General features: G+C 41.0%; 1 protein-coding gene across 5 annotated transcripts in view; it reads right to left on the bottom strand.

Moving 5' to 3' along the window:
- Positions 1–3,121: 3,121 nt before the first annotated feature.
- Positions 3,122–21,438, bottom strand: part of CD47 (CD47 molecule) — a 37,781-nt gene continuing 19,464 nt past the window's right edge. For 4 of the 5 annotated variants that reach the window (XM_074998948.1, XM_074998960.1, XM_074998931.1 and 1 more), the window contains 6 exons: positions 18,526–18,618; positions 17,137–17,235; positions 11,664–11,756; positions 9,627–9,658; positions 8,168–8,192; positions 3,122–5,417 (listed from right to left, as the gene is read on the bottom strand). In XM_074998948.1, the coding sequence (XP_074855049.1) occupies positions 5,413–5,417; positions 8,168–8,192; positions 9,627–9,658; positions 11,664–11,756; positions 17,137–17,235; positions 18,526–18,618 (347 nt within the window). In that variant the 3' untranslated portion in view covers positions 3,122–5,412. The remainder of the gene's footprint in view (positions 5,418–8,167; positions 8,193–9,626; positions 9,659–11,663; positions 11,757–17,136; positions 17,236–18,525; positions 18,619–21,438) is intronic. The other variant, XM_074998939.1, reaches the window with a different exon arrangement.

Below are 21,438 nucleotides of genomic sequence, written 5' to 3'. Positions count from 1 at the left end.
AAATGATGGCTCACAATACTTCTTCAACCATAATTTGTTTACTGTTAGCTTCTTCCACATGCAGCATGTTAGTCTAAGCTATTCACTCCCTGGCATAGAGTACCAGCCTTTCACTGTTATGCCAATATTTTATTGGCAGCCCAGAGCTCATGGTGAGCTGCTATTCCTTTTTTTTTTTGCCAATTACCACGCCACTTTTCTTAATACAGTCTCAAAAGCCTTTTAGGTTCATTAGGGGAACCTAGGGCGCACAGAATTGAGGCAGACTGGTGGAGAAAATGGTCAGCCTCAGGCAGAAGCGTAAATAGATTGAGCAATTACACTGGAAAACAGGACAAGGGTCTGGAAATGTGCATAGACAATGGTCTCACTCATTTTTTCCATCCATTTGCCCCGCCAGCAGACACAAAATCTACCTGTGGGGCTCTGCCCATCAGCTGGCCAGCATTTGACTCAGTGCTCCCACTAATTTTTTATGTCCATGTGTGGAATGACTTTCTTTATATGCACCAATATAGCGGTCATGCATCACATAACTAAAGTCATTCCTTATATGGACAGTCTGTAATGGGTCTGAGGGGGAGTGGTGAGGGTTATGGCTGGGAGTGTGGGCTGTGGAGGGGACCCGGGGATGAGGGCTTTAGGGCACAGTAGGGGGCTCCAGGTTAGGGTGGTAGTATGGAGGAACTTGGAATACCATGTGCTAGTTCTACTTTAATGCCAAGTTCTCCATGTTTTGGATGGATTTAATTTATCCTTTGACAGACAAATCCCTCAGTAAGGGTTCAGCTTCCATTGACATCGTTGGGCATGTCCATACACTCCTTTGCATTAATGCCAGATAGGAAGTTCTTTTGCCCATTTTTAAACACATATAGGTAGAGGCATAAACCTATCAGTAAATAGTTGCAGGTTCTGAAAGTTCAAATAGCTGAATTACCACCTTTTTGTGCAGCTCAAGGAATGATGGAGGGGGAATGGTAGTTTTAGTTTTTGACTCAACTCCTATTCACCCTGTTGTGTCCAACCTTGTACTGGACCCATCACAAAACAAAGAAAATACCATAATACGTCTCTTGAACAGCTGGTTTTTGTTTCACCTGATGAAATTACCAGACAGTACAACTGCTGTTTTGTTTTTGAGTAAATTTAACCAACAACATACAGGGGAAAAAAAAACGGTCTTCGCTATAGAGTAAAAGCTGCCTCCAGTAAAGGCTAAATTACACCATTGATAATTTGTGTGTGTGTAACCACTGCCTTTAATGGGGGCACAGGTGCATGTAATTATAGGGTGAATTAAGCCCTGAGACTGTTAAACTGAGGTCAATTAAAGTCTAAAAAGTTTGCCTCTGTCCTTTCATGTTTCTGGCCCTCATTGTGAGGAGTTTAAGTAGCTTAGCATCTCTTTTCCCCAAGACATGAACTCAAAACCCCATTCTGTCCTTCTACAAGACACCTGAGGGGGAAACAAACCCCTTTACACTGGATTCCCCTGGACCCAAATATGAAAAGAAAGTCATGTCTGAAAAGTAAAAAGTACTAAATTCACCTAATCCAGCACCAACACAGGTGATTGAACCTTAGCTTCTCCTGATCTTGGTTATGAAATTCAGAGAGCAAGTGCATGAACCAAGATTCAGAACTGCTGTGCAGAGTCTTCATCCCCATGAAACATGAACACCCCACAAAACTCAGCAATTTTACCCTTTCACATCTCCTGTGAGGTAGATAAGTGTTATCTACCCCTGGAATGAAGCATCTCATCAGAAACATTACCCACTCAGCACAGGAATCCCATGAAAAATGAATAACTGACCCAAGCTCTCCCAAGTCATTCAATACTTCAATCACAGCAGTAGACCAGACCTTCCTTTACCTCAGACATCAAAACTTCCACACCAGCACAGACCAACTGTTTATCTAGGCTGGTAGCCTAGGGTTTAGGGTGCTTCAGAGGAAGGAAATAGGAAAACAGTCAGTTTGGGTTGAAGTAATTAAGAAATAGTGTGCATGGGGGAAGGTATCAAGAGAGAGAACTCAAAACAGCCAGGAAAGCTTGAGAAAAGCTGTAACGGTTTAAAAATTGATTTAACTAGTACTGGAGTTCTCAGAGCTGACTGCCCTCAGATAAAGCCCCAGAGGATTCATGTAAGAACCATCTGTCCTGGATATATTTCAGTTTCAATTCACCTATGTAAAATGTTTACTTTTCACAGGTGTTAGCCATGGCCTTCCATGATGAATTGGTGTGTAAAGCTGATGCTTGCCGTTAAATGACTGCTACTCTCTACACCAGTAGGCAATGTTTCTGTGGTGAATGAAAACACCCACAGACCTAGTTTATGAAGACAGTGAAGTCTTTGGGATCTTTACAAGAAAGGTGGTATACCAGTGTCCATTATGAGTGCTTGAATAACTTAGTCCTTATGAAATAACCTTTTTTCTACCAGTTAAAAGGAAAAATAAAAATAAATAATTGTTTTGAAGAATGTGTAGTTATGGTGCTAAGCAGGACCATGGGGGAAGGGCCCAATTCTGTCCAAGAGACTGCACTTACCTCTTGATTTCGATATTGTATGCAGCATTATAGGACTTCAATGATAATTATGAGTGCTCAGAATGAGGTATTTTGAGGTCCTAAAGGCTTTGCCACTGAGTTCCCAGCAGTGCAGAAGGCAGGGCAGTTTATACTGTGAATTCCATTATAGCTGCACAGACACTGCAAGCCAGTCTTTGTGGCTCTAAGATAATTAAATTTCTCCCTCTCCCTCTCCCTCTCTCACACACACACCCCACCCTTGAGATTTTGGTGCTAAATATTTTGCTCCATTTAAAGGATTTAAGTTTACAGGACACCAAACTATGGTATCAAATGATTAGGTAATATCTGAGCATTTGAGATAAAACCACTACTGTTAATAAGTTTATTTTTTAATCAAATAACTACCAGTTGTGAAGACTTCAATAGGTTTGGTTGTGGTATAGTGGAATGATTTACTTGATTCAACACAGTGTATTTACACAGCTACTGTGATGGGAAAAAGCAGGCCTGAAATTATACTTTAAAATAGCAGTTACAGCAGTAGTTAATTGTAGCAAAAATAAACGCTCACAGAAACAGCTTAACATGGATTTATTAAGTATAATACCACATTATTTACAAAGTTATATTTCATAAATAAAAACAATTGGGTAAAAACTGCAATTATCTAAAATGTCAAATAATGAGAATTTTATATATATTGGAATTTGTCATTTAATTAACTTTGGCTCTTAAATTACTAGAGGGAGGGTAATGTTAGATGACTTTAGGCAATTAACCAACCCAATTTTTAACGGTTGCTTAAGAAAAACCCTAAGCAGAGCTGTTGCATACAGCAATATGATTAATGGACAAGTACAGGATGCAGAATTCAATCCTACTGAATTTTTGGTAATATTTTATTAAAGGAATTTGGCTTCAGCACAACAGTGATGGCTGAACTCCAGTTTGCTGAGAACTGATTATAAAGTAATACTGAATGTAAGGTAAAACAGAATTTCAAAGCCCGCTACAAACTACTAGAGATGTGCACGAGGCACCCCATGCAGAAATGCCATGGAAGTCCCTGGATTGCCTCTTATTAGTAAATCCATACAGTCTCCACATCTTATGTGGACTCTTTTGATGGCTATGATAATGGGGGATGTCTTATATATCGATAGATCAATCAATCGACGGGGTATTCATCCACAATTGAAATCCAATGATGTAACACATTCCAAAACCGTATCTCTTAAAGAATTAAAGCAATACTGACTCAGACCATACAAAACAGACACAAATTTACCCTCCTTAACACTTACATATGTGAATATCCCATTGACTTATGTAAGGGTATAGCTTGGGTTAGCTGAAGTGCACAGTCTTCAGATGAGGCCTATGTCAATGAAGGCTATAGGATCAGACTGTCAAGATAACTCCATTTAATGACAGCATGGCCCTGGACCCCTATAGTCACAATGACAGGAATTGCAAAAGGATTTTTTAAACAAATTTGTTAAAGGAGAAAACTGCTTTCTTACTGGTCACAGAGGGTGAGCCCTCAACGTATAAGTGTGAAAAGAGCAGGCAAGGCCTCACACACTACACAAGACACACAGAATTGATTATAGTTAGGGTTTAATAATTTTTTTTTATCTGTAAAACTTGAATATGCTTAGAACCTGAATTTACTTATTCCTGCTTGAAAGAGTCTGTGACATGACCAATGACAATATGATACAGCTAGGATGACAATTTTAATTAAAGCATAAGTAGCAGGATCCCATGAACTAACACAGCCCATGTTTAATGCATATATTCTTGGGAATAAGGAAGTAAAGAGAGAAAATAGATTTAAAATGCTGCTAACTTTGATTATTCTCATCTTTCTGAATGCAGCAACAGGTTCTTAAATTTCAGTTTGCAAAGGGGAAGGCTGAGACTGGTTTTAGTATCACAGACTGTACACTATGAACATTAAGGGCCATGTTCTATAATGAAATCAACAGGTATTGTGCCCAATAACTGCAGGGCTGAATTTGGCTCAGGAGCGTTTAGTATTTAATCAAGGACCACAAAGAGAGGCACAAAGAACACTGACTGAAAATATCAGTAATCAAGCACACCACACAACTACTATATTTACATAGGGAGACATAGTATGAGGGAGTCGGGGGAAACTTAGGTACTCATTAAAAAAAAGACAAGGTTTTGCTTATGCAAGTTTTGTCAGTGTTGTAAGTGCCATTGTTTTCTATAATACACAGTGGAAAAAGTAACATTTGTACAACATCCACTTCCTATTCATACCACAGAGGCATGAACGTTATCTTGCCCACGCACACAAAACTCCCACTAACCCAAATGTAGTTACACCCTTTATCACATAAAACGTCATAGTAGTGACACTGAAGCCTTTAAAATATGTGAGTCAAGAGAGGGTAGTCAAGAAAAAGTGTGACTTTTTCATGCAATACCCATTTGTTTAAATTATCACAAAGCCTTGCTATAATGCTAGTAACTTTTGGTCACTGAGCTGGCAGTGGTTTCAAGGTGATGAGTGATGTTTTTTGGAAAGGGTACCACTAATAATGACACTATAAAGAAACTGTGTGTCTAATAAATAGCACCTTCCTCTGTTCTCACCCTCACTCTCCACACATACCAGGAAAAAAAAAAAATCTCTCTCTTGAATGGAGACACAGCTGTTGCGATTATAAAATTACATGTAAATCATTTTAGCATTTCTCCCAAACATGCAAAACAGCTAAGTTCCTGATTTTCTTCTCTTTGAATAGTGCATCATCAAAGGCCTCGGTGTATAAACAAATGTATTTCTTTTCACATATTTTCATCTCTGTAGCAGATTCTGTCACTCCCGCCAGTTACACTGGAAAATTAGAACACAAAACTATTATTCAAGTACGTTTGGATTAACATTCACCCACACCCACCTACACTTTGTGCTGCCAAACTAAATTCAAATTTCACATTTTTTTTTAAAAAGGTAGACAAAGTCACTCATAAAACTGAGGGTTGCTAGCACTGGCTTGAGCCAGGTACAGTACAAACAACTGTTCTATAATTCCTCTATGTAGCTTTGGCATCGCATCTCAGTTTTAACCTTTATTATGCCAGGAAGCGATCTTTAAAGGCAAAAAAAAGCAGGTGCTTAACAAACCTCCATTTTTAAAAATCTTCTTTGCACAAATAGGGCCCAGGAAAATACTGAACATTTATTTAAAGTTATGTATTAATATAGAATTTGTCCTCAGACGTGAAATGATGTTGCACTGACCCAATTTTGCAGTCTGACTTTTGACATTTTAAAAATACTGTAGATAGACAGAAATGCACACTGTATAATGGCCTGCTTATGTTAGATCACTGCGCAGGGAAACCGGTCTTGATCTCTCTAGTTGGTAGTATAGATACTTCCTCTGAGAGAACCTTTCCTAATTGTCTTTCAGTTATATCAAATGAGTAAGATTTTCTCACTCTAAGGCTGTGTCTACACTAGCCCCAAACTTCGAAATGGCCACGTAAATGGCCATTTCGAAGTTTACTAATGAAGCGCTGAAATACATATTCAGTGCCTCATTAGCACGCGGGCAGCCACGGCACTTCGAAATTGATGCGGCTCGCCACCGCATGGCTCGTCCCGATGGGGCTCCTTTTCGAAAGGACCCTGCCTACTTCGAAGTCCCCTTATTCCCATTGGCTCATGGGAATAAGGGGACTTCGAAGTAGGCAGGGTCCTTTCGAAAAGGAGCCCCGTCTGGACAACCTCCGCGGTGGTGAGCCGCGTCAATTTCAAAGCGCCGCGGCCGCCCGCATGCTAATGAAGCACTGAATATGCATTTCAGCGCTTCATTAGTAAACTTCGAAATGGCCATTTGAATGGCCATTTCGAAGTTTGGGGCTAGTGTAGACGTAGCCTAAGAGATAGTTGTAAAGTTGTTCACTGTGCCATAGGAGCAAATGCGTTCATAAACGTTGAGAAAGCAGATGGTACGTGCGCTCAGACGAATCACTCATGGCTAACTGGTTGTGTTACATGAATTCAACAGTCCATTGTACTTATATACAAGCTGAACTATTAAGTGATCAATAATTACCAATAAAATAGCATCAGCCAATAATGTTAGCAGTGGTCTCTTGTTCCATTTGCGCTCTGCACAAGTGGCACAAGATAAAATTAATTGAAAAAAACCCTCTAATAATTTGGAGTTCTCCATGGGTGAGGCAGGCGGAGGGAGGTGGTCTGCTTGTTTTTTTACTTTACAAATTCAGTTGTCTACCTTCTTTTTACTGTACCAGAGTGGTAGCTGTGTTAGTCTGTAGCTGCAAAAACAACAAGTAGTCCTGTGGCATCTTACAGACTAACAGATTTTTTGGAGCATAAGCTTTCATGGGCAAAGACCCATTTCGTCAGATGCATATACTGTACTCTTTTCACTGGAAGATTCTGTGGATAAGTGTATTAGGAAGCTTATGACTTCACTAAGTGATACCTGCTTAACTGAAAAGGAAAGTGGGTTTTTTGTGTTTTTGTTATTTAATTCACACACCTAACAGCTCTTTTTTAGTTCTTGATTCCATACCCTTTTGCTAAGGGCTAAGCAAGGTTCCAATCTGTGTCTCTCATTGTTTAGCTGAAGGTCTTCTTTGTAACTAAGATAAGACTTTACATTTGTGCTATTTCCAAGATAAAAAAAATAGCCAAAATAATCCAACAGTTACAAAACCCTACACCCCTTTCAGTCCTTCTTTACATCATACAGCAGTTTAAAAATAGATACAAACGCATCTGCCTTCAGGTCATCTATAAGTGTATCAGTGCAATGCAATGTAACTTAAAGATTGCACCTTCCAGGCAATCTATAGCCTATGGTGTATCATATATTAGCAGCGCCCTCTGTACAGGGTGATTTTGAATCTCAAAATCCTAGAGTAAATGTTAATTAACGGATCAAAATCTACAATGGCACGTAACATTCAACTCACCATCATTCTAACATCACTCCTTTTGCATCTTTAAAAGCCAAGCAGAGGATTAGTAATTAGCCAAGCACAGTCAGAAGTGTTACAAGATCAGCATTCTGATTAGTTTTAAAACAGGTGTTGACACATCACTACTTCCCAGTATGTCAACTAGTGAATTTTGAACACTCCCCCATATCAGGTTTTACTGTGTTTTCTTCCCATATCATTTAACACCACCCCTGTGGGTTTTCCTAATCCCAAAAGACTTTAAAACCCACTGTGAAAACCCCTTGTCCCACTTAAAAGCACCTCATAAAGAAGGTTGCCTGAACACCCTTCCTAGAGGAGAATCCCTTCACCTCATTAAAAGATGGCCTTTTTGCAAAGCAGGGATACTGCTACAACTGTGATGCTTTTGTTCCACAGCAAAATGTCTAGCAGATGTAGATGTAGTACACAACACTCCCTTATGACCATTGTTGAAAGCATCACAAAGCTCTGATGCATCAAACAATTAGTGGTTCAGGGAACTGGGTAATTTGAGATATCTTATCCCAAGCAACAGCACTCAGTGGTAAGCTAAATTTGGACCCATTTCTAAAAGGCTTTGTATAATTCTTTAAGTAAAAACATAAGATTTTGATTACCACCTACCATTAAGTGGTTCTTCTACAGGTTTCTGTAAAATATGTAAAATATATATATATATATTTTATATATAAAGCCTTCATGACTATGTTTGGCTTACCACAGTTAAATTACTCTAATTGACATATACAGTAAGTAGTGATTCTACAAAAATGAAAGAAGCTAAAAATTAGTAACTATGGCTATGAAGATCAAATCCATCAATGACTGCACTCTCTTCATGTTATCTCCTGCCACATCAAGAGATTAATTTTCCTAGAGAAAAGTCTTGAGGTGGCAAGAGAGACATAATGAGACACACTACTTTTAAGTGAAACAACAGCAGCTTTTCTCTGCAACCTCATCAGTGGTTCAGAAAGCAAAGAGAACCAAGATTTAAAAGCAAGAGTTAATAGCATAACAAGAGACATTTCAAACATTGTACATTTTAGCTAGTTGGGAACTGACCAAAGGCAGAGTAATATGAACAAACAGGAAACTTGATAGCCTTTAAAAGGCAACTGATTAAGGTTGACAGTCTCAAACATACACACTTTTCCCCTGGCCCTCAAAGTCTCAAGAGTCATTTTAGAAATCTGCCCCTAATAAAAATAAACCATAAGCCTCCGAGTACAGGGTTACAACAACCCGTAGGAACGAAGAATTAAAAACTTTAAAATTAAAGGCAACTGCACTTCCTTCTAGAAATCCCTTTAACACACAGGAATGTGTGCTCAATGGCTCCTGAAGAAGGCAGGCAATCCTAGACCTGATTTTCAGACCAAAATTTCATTGAGCCTCTAGACTCCTGTGTACCTTACAACAGCCCGTGGCCCACTGGGGTTCTATCTGCAGCCACACACCCGCCTTGGCTCCTCTCCCATATGCCCCTGCTTAAACACTGGGGCACTGGAGCCCCACACTTCCTATTCCTCAACCCCAGCACTTTTGGCATGCCATGAATCACCTGATTTCTGCTCCATTCGTGCTCCCTTCCCTGCCCTCTCAGTGCTAGAACAGCGTGAATAGCTGTTTCATGGCATTCCAGCTGCAGGAGAGAGGGAAAGGAGCAAGGACAAAGCATAAATCAGCAGATTCATGGGGCTTAAAGTGCTGGGAGGGAGACAGAGAAGCAGGAAGTGTGGGGGCTCCAATACCCCAGTGTGTGAGAGGCATGTAGGGGAGGGCAGCAGACACTGTCTGCAGGCGGAGCCCCAGTAGGCTGCATGCGGCCCAAAAGCCAAAAAGTTGCCCACTACTCCACTAACACATCCAGTGATAGAGTTCTGGCAGGACTTAATCAGAAACTGGGCTAAGGTCACCAATTCCATTAACATAGAACACCTCTGGCACAGCTATGATACAACAGTGAGTTTTGCTCGCTACCAAGCCGGCCAGGATTCACACTAGCGGTGAAAGGCACAGTAGCTCATTACCATACCTCTGAGCCACCTAGACACCCCAAATTTATTATTTTTAAGCTTACCCTTGAAGGTTGATGGTCTTTCTTGCTGGAGCCTAAAACCGTTACAGAACATAAAAATGAGCATACGTGTTACTAGTTATACAAAAGAATTCAACATTTTATTGAAGAAAAAGACAGAATTTGGAGGAAAGAAAATTGTTAGAATAATCCTTGGTTATTTATCCCAAACTACTTTGTTTGATCTATAAATTTTAGAAGACTGCATCACTCTTCTGTAGACAGGATAAATATTTCTAGCACATTTGCTTCATGACTTAATTCAGCTAAAGCACTCTGAGATCTTCAAATGAAAAGCATTACACCAAAGCATTATTACTATCACTATAGCAGTCTTGGTCTGGGTGGGCTCTGAGCTATTGTTTCAACAATGATGCATTTGCTTGGCCAGTTTACAGCATAAAAAAATCTATCATGAATACTGATCTTCCAAGGAATGTTCACTGAAATAAAAATCTACTTCCTACCTCCCAAAACTGTAGTTAATAAAACTCTATAAACCCTGGGGAGATAAAACAAGAAAAATGAAGCTAAATTGTTTAGATCCTTAGCATGTTACATCAAAGACAATCTCTTCTGTGAGACATGTACAAGCAATGACCATCAAAATTAATGGAAGTTATGTTAGTTACTCTGTTGTCTCTTCTGGTCTCTCTCAGGTGCCAAGCTTCATACCTTTACACCTCCAGGGCCAGAATTTTCTGTTTTTCCTATAGTCAGGTCAGGCCCAGGGTACAGTACCCTGGGTATCAACCATGATAACTCAGTAGAGCCAAAAGGATCAGCACCTGCAAGTCTTCGTTTTGAGAGCTTGTAACAAATCATTGTTCAATTTTACCATGAGCACAGTATCATAGGAGAGAGAATTTGAACACAATGAAAGGGCTGCATATGTTCCTCTTTTACACTAATCCCTACCCACCTTATGGAAATAGGCCAAACATGTTTACTTTTTCAGACTATCCTGAAGAATGTCTGTAAGTCACTCTGCAAAGGACTGCCTGGCAGCTGCTTCCCCCTACCCCTACTAGAAAATAATTTTAACTGTTTAGTGCCCCTTTGAACTGTTCTGGTTCCAAGCCTGAGTAAAACAAGTCTTGTAATTTTGGCTGTAGGGTATCTTCCTGGTTCACAATTCAGACAGTATCACTTCATGATTTATACTTTGCTTACTGGGAAATGATTTCTGCAGAGTCATTGCGTTGCTCTCCTGCTAGTTTCTTAACTGCCTTGCTATTAAAATAAATCACTGTATGAATAAAATACAATGAACATTTCAACCATCAGTATCTATTCCAATGGTCAAGTTGCATATAACATTCAGAACATATTAAAGATCAACTTCTAGTCTGCAAATATCCAGAAGCAGAATGTGTCCCATAACTACCTCTAATACGCACAAAGAAAAAAAAAATTATTTGTCTGAATGAATTCCTCCCAATTCTCCTTCTGCATTCAAGCTTCCCTCCTGCCTGGGTCATTTTACCTACTCACTTCTTGATCCTCCCCTTGGTCTACTTCCTAGAGAAGTTTGGTTTTTACAAGTATATTCCAAAAACATATAATTAGATTATATACTTTTCTGACCCCTTTGTTCAGTTGCCAGTACTGATGGAGAGCAATTCACGTAAAGAGACAAATAAAAATCACGCTGTGTAATAAGATCAATTCTAGAGTGATCTTAATGGCGAGAGACCTTCCTGGAATTTTGACTTTGCAAAAAGCTTAAGTGGGCCATATTGCTTACTCCGAGAAGTCCCTTCACAAAATTTCTACCAGATGTTCTCCCCACCCCTCAGGGAAAAGAATTTTTGGGACAAAGATTCACTTAAGGAAAGGAAATACGTCATAGATCAATGGAGAAAAGGAAACTTTCTGGTGTTAAGGGCCCTGTAATTTTTTTTAAACACATCAGATCACATGCTACTCTTAAATCTAGTTATATTCACCTCTAAAAAAGGAATTCAAGGAATTCTACTTCTAAACATTCAAATAAAAACACCAGGAAAAATGTAATACAAAATATCAGGTGCCACTTACCAATCATAATCACATAAATCAGGCCAACAACTCCTACGAGAGCTAGAACGCCTAAGCCAACAATCAAGACAGCACCCATTTTTGGAGGGCATGCTGTTAAAAACAAATTAAACATGTATATTATTTTAATCAAGTAAATGAACATATAACATCTCATTCAAATTTTTCCATTTATAGTACAAACATTCTTTTTCAGCTAGAAAAGGACAGTAGCCTAATTTATCTATTTTAACAATATACAGAAAAAAATCCTTGTAACTTTTGAAATGTCATTTGACATACAAAAATAGACACAAATTTGTTCTATATTAATATTCTACCATCATCTGTTGTAGTCTTAACTAATCAGTGTTTTTCTTCTTTAGATTAAAATTCCACTGCCTATTTAAAATTTAACAAGTTAAATAACAGAGCACAATTAGGTCTCTATTTTAATTTCGGTCTCACCGCCTGAGCCCACTACAGTTGTGAGGTCCTGCCGTCTGGCTCCCCCTTGACCAGGACTGCTCCAGCCTGGAGCAGCTGACCGCCCTTGGAGTTAACTGCTAAGGGCTGGTTAACCTGTAAACATACCAGTAAGCCTCTTGCTTATGGGTATGCTTATTAGTTAACTTCTCTATTTACAATATGGTGCATATTTAATACAATTAAAAATGAGTTTTGGTGAGAAATAATTAAAAACCACAATAAGGCTGCATCTACACTACAGTCCCCTTCTGAAAGGCAAATGCAAATGAGGCAAATCGAAAATGCAGATGAAGCTCTGATTTACAAATCTCGCGTTCATTTGCATAATCTCATGCCACCTCACTTCTGAAGGAGACCGCTTTCAAAACAAAAACAGCACTGTAGACCGAGTTCTTTTGAACAAAAACTTGGTTTTTGAAAGAACCCTTCTTTCTGGAAAAAAATTAGGAATACGGACAGGTGTTTTTGAAAAATTCCTCCCCCCCGCTGAACCCTGTCTACACTTGTATTTGTTTTGAAAGCAGTCTCTTTATGAAGTGAGATCCAGTGAGATTATGCAAATGAAGCGTGAGATTTGTAAATCAGCAGTTCAGTTGCATTTTTTTATTTGCCTCATTTGCATTCCCCTTTTGAAAGGGGACTGTAGTGTAGATGCAGACTACATGTTTTGGCGAAAAATTTGTACTCAATTACACAAGTCGAAATCGGGTGTGGCTCAAAAAAAAGCACCAGATTCTCCAAATGTACATCGATAAAACAGACAAGAACTTAGCTGTTAAAAATCAGAGACCCCCCCCAGAAAAATGCCCACTTATTCTGGCTCCTAATACGAAAAGAAGTTTAATTTCAGTAGGGCTACTCACCTGCTTGAACTCAAGGGCTGTATTTACATTAGTCCCAGAACTTTGAAAAGGGCATGAAAATGAACCTAATTGAAATATGGTAATGAGGCGCTATCACGAATATGCCACACCTCATTAGCATAATGGCAGCCACGGCACTTCGGAAGTGCCGCTTTCGATCACACGCAGCTCAGCTACATGGGGTCCTTTTTGAAAGGACCCTGCACACTTCAAAATCCGCTTATTAGCATCTTTCAATTAGGTTCATTATCATGCCTCTTTTGAAGTTCTGGGGCTAGTGTAGACATAGCCAAGGTGTCTAATTTTTCCTGAAATACTTCAATATTGAATTTGTGTAAGATATTGAACATAACCTTAAGAAATATACACAAAATCCATCTTAGCCTGTAAGCTGGGACTGTGAAAGTGACACCAGCAAGTTAGGAAAAATACCACTTGGTGGTTTGAAAATGCTGCACCTACTATAATAAGAACACTGCCCAAGATTACAATAAATGAAAAATATTAGCAAAAAAAATTGTCATTTTTTTCCCCCTAACTGTTGCATTTGATAACATTTAGGTCAAGTCCCTGCAACTACTTATTTACATACTTAACTTCATACATTTGTGTAAATGCTGGCAGTATCAGGACCTTAGGCACCATCTACGCTACAGTGATCCATTGAGAGAAGTTGCTGTCAGAAGAATCTTCCAACAAACTTCTGTTGACAGATTGTGGCCAGACTGCAAAGCAGATCAGTCTGTCAATCTGATCTGCTGATAGACAGTAGCCGGACTCTCCAACCCCTCTCTCGAAAGAATGGCTAAGTACAAGCACAGAAGGTAGGGCTGCTCCAGTGTCCTGGAAGCTCTGTCTGTTCACAAAGGGCCCCCTGGAGCATCCACACTGGCCTTCTGTCAACAGATTCTGTGGAGAAAGAGGTTCTGGCTCCTGGAGAACATAAGAATGCTGTTGACAGAAGTACCACATTCTGTCAATTCACTGTCAACAGAATGCATTTGTAACATGGATGCTTCACGAGTTTTGTCGACAAACTCTTTAGTGTAGACATAGCCTTAATATACACTCCAATTGACACTTTCACCTCTGTACTCAGTTTTCTCTTTGCTAAGACTGCTGGAAAAACAAAGCCACAGAAAACCCTTATTTTTCCTTGTCATGGAGTGGGAGGAGTGCATGTGAGACTCAGGCTGGATGTGTGAGACAAGCAGAGCAGCTCAGGATGATCCTGGGGCTGTGACCTGGGCTGGCAGGTAACACCTCTGCCCTGAACACAGAGCATGGAGGAGCCGAGCTGGGTTTGAATCGGAGGCAGCAGTTGGAAGCTGGAGAGCAACAGGGAGCTGGAAAGCAGCCAGCCTGGCGAGGGGGGAAGCTACACCCCAGAGGGGCACCTCTCGGGCACCTCTCCCCAGGACAGGTTGGAATGACTCTCTGCCGGCTGTGAGAAACTGGGCCTCCGTCGCCTAATAAACTTCCTGTTCTACCTGATGAGTGAGAGAGTCACTCCTGCCTGCGGACAGGTGCAGTGCCTGGGGACCCCTGAACCCTATCACACCCCTCTAGGGAGTTTTTCTGTTTATGATGTATTTAAATTCAAGACATATATTTAAAGACTGTTCTATCAGAAGTAGGACTTTTAAAAAACTTAGTCACATAAAAAAATCATGTTTAATGTAGCTTTAAGGTTCCTTTTTCAAAAATGATTTGTAAACACTTGTAGAGGACAGTATAGAATAGGTATATTATATAATTTCCCTCTTTTTTAAAAAAAAATCCATTACTGAAAACTTGTCATAGTTTTCTTCCCAACCCCTTATCCCCACTTTAAAATAGTTACACTTTGTTCACACTGACCAAAACAGCAATGCTACTTGACACCATTTTCAAGATCAGTTTTTGAAACCATTTCTTAACATAGTGTATTTAATAGAACAGAGGCATAATTCTCTCAAGTCAAGTTCACATTTATGCTTACAAGATAAGTCATTTCAAGACAAGGAAAAATATTCTACATGAACACAGTTTAGTGTCCTACCATTATTAGAGTCCTATGGGGATACAAAATTTGTATCCATATCTGATCCATGATCCCTAAAAATGGTCCACTGAAATAAAAAGCAGATATGTACAGATTTGCAGGACTCCAACCATTATTCCCAGACAGACTGCCATTGCTGGCCAGCCCTAAATTTGCTCCCTCCTTCTTCCAAAGTTACACTCTTCCCTCGCTGTACGAGCACAATTGGTTCCCAGCTTTTCTGCTCATAGGTGAAAACTCACAAGAGGGACACTAAATTCCTATTAAAATACACGTAAGAGTCTCTGACTGGTTCCTAGTGCTCCTAACTCGGGGAATGAGTGGCAGCATATGGCACTGCTTTTGAAAGGTAAGTGAACCTTGGGCTGGGGGTGGGAGTTGCAGAGAGTTAAAGGCTGGAGGCAGTTTGGGGCCATGAGCAGGGAAGGAGGGTTACAACCTGGTGGCGGGTTGGGTCCATGGGGCGGGGGGCATTAAAACTGCAGTGGGTTGAATCCACACGGCAGGTGCAGGGGGCAGGTTTTAGGCTGCGACGGGTTGGGACTGCAGAGCTAGTGGGGCGGGAGGGAGGGGATGTCAGGCTGCAGCAGGTTGGGTCTGCGGAGCTGGCGGTGGGTCAGGCTGCAGTGGGTTGGGGGGCTGTCAGGCTTCAGCGGGTTGGATCTGCAGGAGGTTGTGGCTGCAGGGGGGCAGTCAGGCTGCAGCGGGTTGAAGCCATGGGGAGGGGGCTAGGCTGATATTAGTGGGGGGGAAGTTCACTCATCTAGTGAGCAAAGGTAGGTACATGTCCCTCATTTTAGTGAGTACTCGTAAGTAAAGTACTCGTTTAATGAGGGATGAATGTACTTTGCTCTGTGTTTTATTCTTGACGAAAAATATTTTGCTGCCCCACTAGAAAATAAAAGCCAAATGTTAACGAGTTCTGTATTAAAAAAGGACAGAAATTCTGAGTTTACTGTTCAATGTTCTTGCTGAAGCCCTTGTAATTCACTTGCCTCAAATATATAGTTAAAACCTACATATCAAATGCAAAGGTTTGACAATGCAATCTTTTGATTTATTCATTTAAACATCAGAAATGGGCTCTGTCTCTGTGCATACGTGTGCTTTATTTTTTAAAGGGTGTGGAACACAATCATAATAATCATGCTAGTCGTAGATGACTTCAGGGAATGCAGTGTTGCAAAATAAGGAGTAAATAAAAGCATTCTTTTTTAGGCAGTTGCTTGCAGGATGCAGCCATGCTAGACAGTCATGTTAATGAGACTATACTACAGTAAACTCTTGAGATACACGCAACCGAGTCGTGCATGCTTCAGGTTAATGCGACTGCTGCCCGGACAGGAGTAGGAAACTGCTGCTGTCACAGGCAGCAGCTGAGACCCAAGCTGCTTCCCTGACAGGAGTGGGGAAACTGCTTCTATTGGGGCAGCAGCCTAACTCTTGGCTGCTGCCCTGACAGGAGTGGTTTCCCAGTCCCCAGAATGGTGGGGAGCTGGCAACCAGGCAGTAGCCTGGCTCCCAGCTCCCCTCAGCTTACAGAGCTGGGAAATTGACTAGGACAGAAGCCCTGGTCAGTTTCCTGGCTCCAAAGAGTGGAGGGGAGTGGGGAGCCAGGCTGTCCCTGGTTGCATCTCCCCTCCACTGGCTGGAGACAGGAAGCTGACCAAGGCTGCCGCCCTGGTCAGTTTCCCGGTTCTGCAAGGGGAGAGGAGTCAGGAGCCAGGCTGTTACCTGGTTCCCAGCTCCCCTCAACTTGTGCAAAAATTTGAGTTATGCAGCGGTTGCAGGAACACAACCCCCCGTGTAACTCAAGGGTTTACTGTATGCAATTTAATGCCTGCCATGGGACTATTTTTTCCTTCACCGGATACAACGGTAGTAACACAGCAATCCTAGATTATATTATGAACAATTTATTGCTAAATCATTAAACAGAAACACCATTTTACAAAATATTCCACTGTTAATGTGCAAATAAACTGTTCCCACTAGATAGAGACAAAAGTCAAAGGAACAGATACACAAAATACTTTTTTGTAAGAAAGTTTCATTATTAAAACAAATTGCTAAAATTGAAAGAAGATATACTGCTTACCTGCAATGCACAGGCCAAATCCGATGACTGCAATTAAATAACCAACTGACTGCAGAACTATCAAAACAATTGCGCACTTTCGTAGCTCGTTTTCATAAACTGTGGGAAATAAGGTATATTCTGCTGTAGCTTTTGAAAGGACAACCAAAGAAAACATGATAGGTGTGTGATCTAAACTGGACTAGGGACCAGTATCTTCTGAATCCTAGTCTTGTCCAGTTTGCGTGATAATTAAAGAAATCCTGAGACAGACAGCTAGGCTCTTCCCTTAAAGATGAAGGTACACAAACAACATGAGCAGAAAAGTGAACAACAAATTTCCGAGGGAGTGATTCAATCCAATCCTGGATGAGGAGTCTGACATTGTATTCCCGCTCCATTTCCCAAGCAGCCAATTAGTTTCTTTTCAGGAGCACCCAACAGTCGCATGACCAGGGTAAGATAGGTGGGTGGGCAATGATGGGGCCATCTCCCTGCCCTCTTCAGCTGGCTATGGGAAAGGGATGGACATATATACTGGCTAGCGGCCTGGTAAAAATTGCGGGGCCATAAATATGTATGTCTTGCACTCCCACCTGACAATTGGGTCTTATGCCCCTCTGTCTGCAGGGCTCTCCGGCTGGGGAGAGAGATTGGAGGCTTGTGCTACTCTGACCACTTGATGCTCCCAGAGAGGAGCAGGATTGGGGCACTGTGGCTTGCCTTGCTCTTCCCATCCCACTCCTGGTGTTCCGAGTGGAGTCAGGGCATGCAAGGGGGGTGCCTTCCTCACTCCTCGCCCAGTATGCCCAGCAGGGAGCAAGGTTGGAACACCAGGGTTTGCCCCACTCCGCCAGGCTAGTGCTCCCAACAGGGAGCAAGGTCAGAATGGTCAGGGCTTGCTGTGCTCTGCCAACCCGGTGCTTCCAGCAGGGAGCAGGATCAGACCAGGACCCAGGGGCTCGCCCCATTCTGCCCACCAGATGCTCCCAATGAGAAGCAGGATCATGGGGCAGGGCTTGCTCCAGCTCTGGTGCTCCAGCCCTAAAACACTCTAGCTGCTTCCAGTCCTCCTGCTGGGGAGTAGGCTCAGGGGCTTATAAGCCTCCAACTCTGCTTCCTGGCATGAATGCTGGGTGAGCAGAGCAGGGCTAGTCCCTGACTCCACTCCCCAGGCCCAGCGGGAGAGCAAGGTCCACATCCATGTCCCCCCCATGACTATGCCCCTAAACCAGGTGATCTCAGATTATCCTGTTGTTCACAGGACATTAGAAACATCAGGGCCTCAACACATTGTCACAGTACCTATTTATGAATGACCAATATCACATACATTATAAGTAAAAAATGTTATCTTTACTTGTAAATTTAGAAGCTTTTCATGAGAGAGTAAATAAATTAAATCCTCACCTATGCGAAGCACGAAGAACAGAAGTGGCACTAAAATCACAGCAGGGAGTACAATTAAGGCTAATCCAGCTTGATTCTTTGGTCCAAACCCACCTGTAAACAGTCGTACAAATTAGACTGGAAATCATGGCTGACATTAAGCACTTGCAATGCAAATAACCTCGTGGTATCCTCACACTTTTAGGGGTCTGGAAATCCCATGCAAGCTCTGCAACTACTTCCTAACCATTGATCACTTCAGGAAGTAGGACAGAAGGAAGAAAACAGGTTTTGGCCTAGTTCTCCCCTTTCACAGCTGGGAGCTCTGCAAATCATAAAGCTGTCCTGGAGCAAACCCAAATAGAGTAACACATTTTAAACAAATGCCCAGTAATCATATAACTCATTGATACTCAGTGAAGAGTCTGTCCTCTTCTTTTACCTGGCCAGTTTCAACCTGCAGGTTTGGACTTTTGCTGGAACTATTAATATTTGTGCTATATATAAGAAAATGTTTACTCAAACTTGTTTAAGTACCAAGTGTAGGAGTTTGGTTTAACATGCTGTGTTTCTTACAATGATACAGTTTGGTTCAATTTTTCCTCAGTCTTTCATCCCTCCTTAAAAAAAAGTTTCCATTGCCTCTATCTTGTATATTTAATACTATGTTGTCTCCAAAATCTTCTATGTTGGTGACTACTGTTGGGTGCAAGAGTACACTCAGGTTTCTGAAAACTGTACATCCCCACCACTGAACTTCCCTTAAAGACATTTTTCTATTCTGGTAAAGTCTGTCGCACAGTCCAGTTTAGGGGTTAGTCTCCTAAGAGGAGAATCTCATCTAAGCCTCACACACACACAAACCACCACATATGGGGCCAGACCTTCAGCTTCATCAATTTATAACAGATCAGGATCTGGCCCATTGCATCAGATACTTATATTAACAGGTGTTGATTTGCTCTGACCAGTCGGCATGATGAATGTAGGTTGGCTGAAAGATCCTTTGTGAATTCAACTGTATATATAGGCAAAGATCAAAATACTTTTTGACCCCCACCTTAAAAAACTTAACTCCAGGTCTGAAATTTAAGCAAGCACCTCTTAACAAGCTATTAGGAAATCAAAACAGAATATATATTTCAAAAGGCATCCTTACCAAGAATCAATAACCCCAAACATGACTGCTGCTTTTATGTTTACTACATTCATTACTTTTTAAAAAAACAAGATCCAATAAATAATAATATTTTAACACTACATGGTCTATACTGTGTCACACTAACAGATTTTTACATGTCTCTGGATTTAATCCTGCAGCTGCTCTGCATTCTGAAGTCAACATCAGTTGGAATTCTTGGTGAGCGTGGAATAGGAGACTAAAAAACCCTTTCATTGCATCTTTTAATCTGTGTATGAAACTGATCCTCTATTTTTGCAGTTTAAAAATAAGACACTTTCAAACTGAGGCAAGTGTTTAAAGAATTAGAAGTATATTTATCCAATATTTCGTATTTCCTTTTGATTTTGTGGAAGCTGAGCTGATTCCACCTAATTATACAGCGGAAGACTCACTCCAGAAAACACATATCCATAATGTGTAACTTTATGCAGACAAGCAATATTCTATGACGTCCCCCCCAAAACTTTAATGAATAACTTTACCGACATGCATCAGTGTTTGCAAGATCCAGGCCTGAGTCAGCACTTTGTAGCTGTGGAAGTTATACAAGCAATTTTTTTCTAATGGATCTACATGGTTGTACTTGGATTTTGGCATTTTTCTCTCATGATACATCTGAAGTCAGCTTTTACATTAAGGGAAAGACATACTAATAGCCTGAACTTACACAGCTGAAATCAATAGCTGTGCTGCCATTGGATGTAATGGGAGCTCTGAATGGCTCAGTTCCTTAATTATAAATGTATTTATTCCACCCACCAATGTAACTTTTGTTCAGCTCCCAGAAAAACACTCATCTGACCTGCAACTACCAACCTATGCTTCTGGATGGTTCTGAACACTTCAAGTAAATAGACTTGCTCTGTCTCCGTGCATGTATTCACTGATGGTGATGCAATCAGTGAAATCCATTTATTTCTGAACTGCCTCCCTCATCGTCTCAAACAAAATATTACAGTGCAAGGGCACGTGGATTATACAGGCCAAAGTCTTGGACTGCTGTTAGCTCTTTTGTTTTTCTGGGGAAAAGAAACGTGCAACCAAAGAAGGGCAACACGAGTGTTAAAGCAGGACACTGTGGGAAGAAACAACATTCTTCAGAGTATCGGAGGGGTAGCCGTGTTAGTCTAGATCTGTAACAGCAACGAAGGTCCTGTGGCACCTTATAGACCAGGCGTGTCCAACCTGCGGCCCACAGGCCGCATGCAGCCCTGGACAGCTAGTAATGCAGCTCTACAAGATCGTAAACTTTTAATATTATTATGTGATTTATATACATTAACTATATTATATATTTTGTATGCCGCCCAAGACTATCTTCACTCAATGCGTCCCAGGCAAGCCAAAAGGTTGAACACCCATGTTATAGACTAACAGAAAAGTTTTGAGCATGAGCTTTCGTGAGCACAGACTCACTCATTCCGCATCTGATGAAGTGAGTCTGTGCTCACGAAAGCTCATGCTCAAAACTTTTCTGTTAGTCTATAAGGTGCCACCGGACCCTTTGTTGCTGTTACATTCTTCAGAGTGTGGCTTCTATTACTGATTTCTTCAGCTGGTAATTGGAGCAAAAACTGACATGCGTCCAGGTCATTAAAAAGGCCTTATTTGAGAATATTTTCAAAAAAATCCCTGCACCCCTGTGAAAAAAGGTACATATGCCAAATGCAAATGGTATAACAAACAATGAAAGGCCTGATTGTCAGAATGAAACATTATGAAAAATGTTCTTCAGAGAGCAAAGACTTTGA

The sequence above is a fragment of the Carettochelys insculpta genome, chromosome 1 (genome assembly GCF_033958435.1).
Source record: "Carettochelys insculpta isolate YL-2023 chromosome 1, ASM3395843v1, whole genome shotgun sequence".
NCBI classification, from domain to species: Eukaryota; Metazoa; Chordata; order Testudines; family Carettochelyidae; genus Carettochelys; species Carettochelys insculpta.
This window is presented reverse-complemented; position numbering and strand designations above follow the sequence as displayed.